This window comes from Engraulis encrasicolus, chromosome 10 (assembly GCF_034702125.1).
Source record: "Engraulis encrasicolus isolate BLACKSEA-1 chromosome 10, IST_EnEncr_1.0, whole genome shotgun sequence".
NCBI classification, from domain to species: domain Eukaryota; kingdom Metazoa; phylum Chordata; class Actinopteri; order Clupeiformes; family Engraulidae; genus Engraulis; species Engraulis encrasicolus.
In genome coordinates, this window is record NC_085866.1 from 325021 (window position 1) to 333071 (window position 8051).

The 8051-nt window shown below is 43.1% G+C and overlaps 1 protein-coding gene across 2 annotated transcripts; it reads right to left on the reverse strand.

The window, feature by feature from the left end:
- Window positions 1–455: 455 nt before the first annotated feature.
- On the reverse strand, window positions 456–7222 carry LOC134457504 (sterile alpha motif domain-containing protein 9-like). Of its 2 annotated transcripts, none has more exons than XM_063209512.1 (3): window positions 7196–7222; window positions 5485–5539; window positions 456–5399 (listed from the first exon to the last, which is right to left on the reverse strand). In XM_063209512.1, the coding sequence occupies exons 2-3, from the start codon at window positions 5486–5488 to the stop codon at window positions 850–852; spliced, it is 4554 nt and encodes a 1517-aa protein (XP_063065582.1). In that variant the 5' UTR covers window positions 5489–5539; window positions 7196–7222; the 3' UTR covers window positions 456–849. The 2 variants fall into 2 exon arrangements, with proteins under 2 accessions (XP_063065582.1, XP_063065581.1); XM_063209511.1 differs by lacking the exon at window positions 7196–7222 and adding an exon at window positions 7066–7082.
- Between the last annotated feature and the right edge of the window lie 829 nt (window positions 7223–8051).

Here is an 8051-nt window from a genome sequence, read left to right on the forward strand (position 1 = left end):
AAACTACACAGTGTGGTGTTTCTGTACCAAAACAAAACAAATGACAGTAATGAATACGTAGATACATTTTATGGAGTCAAACACAAAAGAATCAGGTCAAAGTTCACACCTAGCAAATAAAATATATATTTTATCCCTACAGTACAGTACCTCTGAGTGGAAGGTCAACATTATTCAAATCTTCATCAGTCTACCACAAGTCAGATATTGCTGTTATTTGACAATGCCTCCTGACGTTTAGTCTGAACCTTCTGCCACTTACAGTATCATTTCAGTCTGCACATGAAGGATGGTTTAAGATTCTGTTAAGAAGTTAGAAGCCCCCTTTCAACTTCCTAATGTTGCAATAACGTGTTAGTATGCATGTGCGAAAACCTATGTGTTGGATGGAGGTGTAGTAAAGGCACCACTTACCATTGCACCCGGAGCATTGTAACGAGAAAGAGTGTCGCCCAGGCATGACGGCCAGCCCTGTCTCCTGAGCCATTCTCCATCAGACTCCCCCTGTGCGTTCAAGGATGGGGAAAAATCACTGACAAATCTGAAAGTCTTATCAAAGTTCTCCGGGACCCTGTCCTGCAGTTCCGGTCCCCAAAACCAACGATCTCCATCAGTCCCCAAAACCAACCTTCAAGTCCCCACGCCCCCTCTTCGACCCATAGCCCTCCGGCTAGCCGCCAAACTGCTACCTGGAGCTCAAGACAGACCCAGGTGTCTGGCCGGTCCCCCTTCTTGTAGCATTGGGGTGCAAAAGTCAAGTGGCGCCCTCAGATGGACTGTAGGTGTAAGTGTAGTGTCTGTTTCCATGCGCTACTCTGATCCATTCAAAAAGCCCCTCATAACATCTCGTTACAATTGATTATGGTTCACTGTAACGTCGTAGGCCACCGGCCCACTAAACGTAAAGCCCAAGTAGAAGGTGACATTTTCATTCTCATAGGGCACTGTGTTTGTGTTCATAGCAGTGACAATGAACCTCTTTTTAGGACCTTCAAGATACACCGTCCTTCCCTTTGTCCAACCAGTTACACGTTTGAGCAATTTTGCCGTTTCTGCCATTTTCCACACACCCCCCCAAACCCATTTCGATTTCTTCTCAGACATGCTCAGGTGTCCAGTGATCTTTTCCACCTCAGTTTTGTGGACAAACTTATGAAAACCCCTTCCATTTCCAAGGAAAAAATGGGTATAGATCCTCCTTCTTCTTGGTGGCATATCTTTCCGCTTTCTCCAGTAGCTTTTTTTGAGGAATTCTAATGCTCCAAGAACAATTTCATATTTCTTGTTCTTTACATCCTCTGCGTCCGGCTCTTCAGGCCAGAAAAGCATTGTGCGGAGGAAAAGAGCACTTGGCAGGCAGTCCCGTTTCTCCCTGGGAAACCGCAGGCTCTGAAGATCCTGAAGACTGGACAGTTTGGGAGACTGAGGTGAGAGGCAACTTAGGGCAATATGAGTTGCTATGTAGTTTGAAAGATCCATTGGATTCAATCTTGCGTTCTGTGGATTTCTGGGGTAACAAGAGATTATCTCCTCCAATATTTGGACAGAGTCTTTTTCATTCTGGTCACTGAGAAGTGAGAAGATTGTAATGATGTTACCCCCACCAAGGCGATAAATCTTCATCCGTTTCATAAAGGGACTCTGCTTGTTAATCGTTTCAGCACAGTAATAATTGAAGTACTTTCCATACAGTGAGAATTGGTTCACCAACCAAGTCTTGGGATGGTATATTTTCATCTCATAGCTTTGGGAAGCACCTTCTTCATCTGCTGTCACATCAGTCTGAAAGTAGCTCAAATCCTCAGATATCCACTCCAGGGCGTTGTGTATCAAAGTCTGTAGATTTTTCAATTTGCTGTGAAAATTCTCCCAAGGTTTTCTCACTGATTCTGGAATTAAGTCAGTCACCAGGTAGTCTATGCATGTGTCAGGGTTGCGAGAGAAGATTGGAAGTGAGAATATAAGCCTTAGCACACTGAATCCCATGTCTACAACCGCAAAAAATCCAGAGTTGTTCACATTTTCGTCATCGGCCATAGCAGCTTCTTCACAAAGTTGAAAATATTCTAACGCTTTTAAAGCGGTCTCAATCGTATCTGCAGTATTTTCAGGAGTTTTGTGAACATTGTCAAGTGCTTTTGATTTGGCAACAAACCACTTTCTGTACACTTGCCCTCTGGTGTCTAATATGTAAGAATTGTTTGGCATTTTGGATGCTGCTAATTCAGCCCACTTTTGCGCATCCTCAAATTGGTCGTGAGAATAGCTGAAACGAGCAAGTTGTTGCGCAAAGAAAGGATCATCGTTAAATCGTGCATATGCCTCTGTAAGAAGCACAACTGCCATCTCAGGACTTTCTTTCTTCTGCACATGCTCAATGAATGGGGAGAAGAAACTGTCAACTTTATCACCTTTACTAATCCTGCTTCGTCTTATAAATAAGTCTCGCAAAAATTTTACATAGTCCTGTCTGCCAAACCTGTGTTCAAGAAGTACATCCTCATGTAAAAGATCCAGGGCAATATCACTTTGCGGCTGATATTTCGAGAGCTGATACAGTATTTCCTTAGCAACTAAAGGGTGAATTATTCTGACTGAGTCAATGTGTGTCCGTTCATCTCTTAGGTGGATGAAAGCTAATTTTGCCTGCTCACTGAGGCAGCTCTCAAAGGCATGCTGGCGAAATCTGTCAGAGTAGGTTGTTATGGGTAGCAGGGCAACACAATGAGACTGAGAGATGAATGAGTTTTGCAAATATGTGTTCAGCAGTGCAACAAAGCGAATGAGCCGCGTATCCTTTGATGTATGGTCAATCCCTTGAAGCAAATGTATCACAAATTTCTCGATATACTCTTCACTAAACTCCTCGCTCATCAGGACAAAAGTCAAGATGAACTCTGGCTTGTGTCGTTGCTCAAGAGTCTGGCGCTTTGTTGCAAAGTGTCTCTTTTCTCCATCCGACAATTTGTGAGTCACTGCAACATTTTCTGATGAAGAGTCCTTACACATTCTCTGTGGATCATGGGACCGTCTGCAAGTAAGCAGGATAAAGCACAGTGTTCCGTGTGCAATCCTTTTGGTGTTGAATGCTACCTCCAATTCATTCTTTAAATCATCCAGATTCTCTCGGTCACAGTCTTCCAAAAGCAAGAGAACTGGGAGACAATTTTGCGGGTCTTTCTCTTCATACTCTCGAAGTTGGAAGGCATGCTCTGCTACTAAAGAAAGAGAATATGATGGTTTCACAACAGCACATCTCAAGTCTTTTCGACTATTCCAAAGAACCTGCCTTGCAATTGTACTACCACCACTTCCTGGATGATGGTATATAGTCAAGCAACAAATTGGGAGTTGCCCAACCTGTCCTTTGAGGTTCTCCTGAATCAGTTTGGCAATGTCATTGTAAGCATCTCTTCGAATAACCTCCTCTACAAACTTGTTCTCAGCCAGCCAGAAGTTCAACCAGTGAACTTTTCCTCCACGATAAAATTGCCTTTCAATGTGTTCTTTTTGTTCCATAGCATAGTCAAAGCTGGTTTCATCACAATGGTTAGCACCCAAGATGTCAAGGGAATGCATTCGCTCTTCCTCTCGAGTCTCAAAGTTGCACACTCCCTTTGAACAGACGGGAAGGAGTTTTGTGGTTCGTGAAATAATCGGTTGGATGCGCTGCAGAGTTGCATTGATGTGGCTCATTCTCATTCCGACAACACTTGAGCGGTTTACAGTGTCTGCACCACAAGGCCCCTCCGCAAAGCTCTGCCACTTCAGGAAGTTCTCTTCTGATTCTGAGATGCATATGATGTCGTCGTGCCCTTCCATGTCAGTAAAGAACTCAAGGAAAGTGTACAGTAGAGGTGTTTCAACAGAAGATGTGAGCAGGAACACCACAAGGAAAGTGCCTTTTGGCAGTATCTGTTTACAGATCAGTGACACACATTCTCGAAGTAAAGTCATTCTGGTTTTGATCCATGTCATGTCATCAAACGGAGCTTCGTCTCCTTTGAAATCGCTACGTCCATTGCAAAATATCCAACTTGGCTGCTCAAATAAGTGGAGACCATCTTCAAATTCGTGCATGCTCTTTCCATTGGGAATTTTGTAGTCTTGCATGAAATGTGGGTTTACAGCATGGTGCTTTGAGTACTCACTGCACAGTCCTGACACTTTAGAGTCAGGATCAAAGTCGAACACACTGAAGATATTCATATTCAGCAGAAAGTCTATGCTGCTGAGGTCTTGCTTTCCGAATTTGTTTGTGACAAGAATATACCATTTTTCCTTCTCAATGAATTTCTTGCCACTGGTAATGAGCATTGTCAGTTTTCTACCCAGGTCCTGGCTGACTTCTGCATTGCTGTCAAAACATGCCTGCTCAGCCCTTTCTCGCACAGCATCCCTGTCACGCACCCGTTGGTAGAATTCATTTGGATCACTAACTGGTTCTGTTTTCGAGCCTATCCTGCAGTAGATGACTTCTTTTTCAAACTCAACCTTGTTTGAACTCTCTCTGAAGTTTGGAAGACGAACAGAATATACTCTGTTCTTCACAACACTGATATCAGGTACAATGTCAACTTCCACAACATACCTCTTTTCCCAGCCGTTAATGTCAGTAACCTCAATGAATTGAGGTGGCCGTATACACTGTCTCAAATGCTCTGCATCCCCACTGGAAAAGGCTTTCTCAATGTGATCAAGGGCATCAACATACATGTCTTTTTCAGGCACTGGCACACCAATAATCTCACCATGATCATACCAATCATCATCCCTATTATCCATTACACCAAAATGTATGGTGCCATTTGATCTTACATTCATGCAACCAACACCAAATTTCAAGACCTCTTTGGCAAATTTGGCCTTCTGCCTTGTGCGGTCTAAAGTTGCTGCGGTAGCAAATGACTTGTACTCGTGGCAGGGGGATATGAGATCAATAACACCCGATTCTGGCTGCAGGACACTGTGCTTGGCATAAGTAAAATCAATACCATTTTTGCAAAATGGTCTAGGTCTACAGTCCTTTTTTGATGTTGACACAGATCGAATCTCTGAACTCGAGGTGGTTTCCTTGGCTTCTGGAGGGGTTTCCTTTGTCTGAGCGACATTTTTGCCATTGCTGGGTTCCCTTTTAGAACCTTCTTGTTTTTTGTGAACTTTTTGGGCCTTCTTAAGCGATTCAACAAGTTCGTTTCTCTTCTTGATGATTAAAAGAGCTGGCCCGGATTTCATCCCAGTTTCTTTTTTCAGAAAGTCCTCCGTTACTTCTAGAAGAATCTTCCCATTGACCTCTTCTTCGTTCAGCTTGGTCACATAGTCTTCTTTTATGCCAATGGACCTCAGCCAGGAGCTGACCGCTGCCTCTGTCCATTTTTCCATGGGAACGTTTTCAAACTCTGTTGCAAAATTGCCAAATATTAGTTACTTATGACTGACATAATTTCTGTTCAATTGTATAGTTATAAAGCTATGTATTCTTACCCATTATTCAATTTGTAGGACCATCTTTAGTTGGCTTTGCTTCATCAATCGATGCCTGCAGAACAAAACTCTGGTAAAAGGGCCATTCTACGATATCATCTGAGTGTCTCAGCGAAATTATGCCTTACACCAGTGGTTCCCAAACTGGGGGCTGGGACCCCCATGGGGGTTGTGGAGGTACTGAAGGGCGGTCGCGGACAAAAGGGAGTTGCATTCACTTCTATAGATGTATTTGCTGTCCTGTTGATTCTAGCAATATTAGCTGACAATCTATTAATGAAAAAAATTAATAGAATATATGAATACAATGAGGTCATGTAACTAAAGAGATAAAAAAAATCTTTCACATGTGTATACGCACTACAATATGACTTAAATGATTTATTGCAATGATTCTTGCTCGAGACATTAGGAATACCTTAAAGACTTTACATGGGGACCAAAACATGTTTTAATTTGGCTTTGATTTGGCCTACTTATAATGTTAGCTAGAATTTTTGGTCACAACCTCAACACAAACAGAATCTGTGACGCACCCCCAGGGGGTGCCCGCACCCCAGGTTAAGAACCACTGGTCTAAATGAGTACACAGTAAAAACACGTGTAACTCTTAATGCAGTAAGACAGTGGTTCCCAACCTTTTTCTTCAGGGACCCATATTTTTACCATTTTAAGCTTTGGTGACCCAACTCATTTTATTCCTCAATTTGTCTTCAGTCAAATATAGAATACGTGTTTAATGTATCACATTTTGTTGCTTCTATGCACATATAAGTTTAAATGCTTTGTCATTTATTCAATATGGGCTATATATGGTAATAAAATTAAGCCCCTTAAAATCCAGAGGGCTTCGCGACCCACTGTGGATCTTTGGCGACCAATAGGTTGGGTCCCGACCCATAGTTTGGAAACCACTGCAGTAAGACACAGTCTCCGTTATAAATGAGCTGTTACCAGATCAGCAATGACCAAGTCGTAATGGATAACTAAAGGCCCTGTTCAGGGCTTCTGCAAACCAGCTCCGACAAAGTGCTGAGCATTGCTCAGCTAAAATTCGATTCCATTGTTTTCAATCGAACCACGCACACTGGCGCCGATGTCCGCTGACATTCGCCGATGTCGGATAGCAATTAGAGACAAGTTCTGTTTTGTTGGCGCCGCCCATTGACTATCAATGCAATGTTCGGGTGAAATTGGGTTTGGAGGTCCGAATTCTTGCGGAAGCGAAAGTGCGCCGCAGTGCTGTCGGAGCCAATGTCCGGCCGGCCTCACTGTGATAGTGATGTAGTAGTGACTGAGGTAGTGACGCTTTTTTCAGTGACTATTACAGCTTCATAGGTGCAACAGTGTGCATTAATGGTCTATCGTATTTCCGTTTCAGATAACATTTGGTCGCACTCAAAAAATAGTGTTAATTCTGTGCTTTAATCAGTGTAACATTTGGACATTACGGTATTCTATGGCTATGTCTATGGAAGATTTTGTCTGTAGTTGAAATGAAACCATATGGTTGATTAAAGGTCAATGCAATTTCAGAAATGAGTCAGAGCCTATACTGTATCCTACAGACGGCCGTCTTACACTGGTAGCAGAGGAGTCGGCCTCCAGGGTCTGGTAGCAGAGGGGTCGGCCTAATGTATTATACTGGTAGCAGAGGGGGAGGCCTAAGGTCTTATACTGGTATCAGAGGAGTAGGCCTAATGGGTCTTACACTGGTAGCAGAGGAGTAGGCCTAAGGCAGTGTTTCTCAAACTTTTTCAGACCGAGGACCACTTTGTCCCCCCAAAAAATAATCGGGGACCACCTGTCAACTGAATTGGCAGTTGATGGATGCTAATTTGACACTGCTAATTTTTATGCAGATCACTTACTTTTTATTCACATTATAAGCCTGTCTTATTGTGTTGAAAACATGAAAATGTTACAAATATATCCTACTGCTAGCTTATCTTGGAAAAGTAGAAATCCCCTCGCGGACCACCTGAGCTCTGTCGCGGACCACTAGTGGTCCCCGGACCACACTTTGAGAATCACTGGCCTAAGGTATTACACTGGTATCAGAGGGGTCGGCCTAATGTATTACATTAGTAGCAGAGGAGAAGGCCTCCAGGGTCTGGTAGCAGAGGAGTAGGCCTAATGGGTCCTACACTGGTATCAGAGGGGTAGACCTAAACTTACACTGGTATCAGAGGGGTAGGACTAATGTATTATACTGGTAGCAGAGGGGTAGGCCTAAGGTCTTACATTAGTAGCAGAGGAGAAGGACTAATGGGTCTTACACTGGTAGCAGAGGAGAAGGACTAATGGGTCTTACACTGGTAGCAGAGGAGAAGGCCTAAGCATCCAGGGTCCAACATTCTTCTGTTGCTTTCCACCAAGCACTCATGCTGCAGGCCGCGCTGGACTTCTGCAAAATAGAGAACATTACCCAAATTAAAAACTTGACAGACATTTTAAGTAGAACAGAAAAAACAGGCATTCCTGTGTTTGCTTTACATATACACATATTTTAATGTACAGTTGTAATTTATTTTAAGCAAGCCCAGTTTGAGCAAAAGCGATATTCA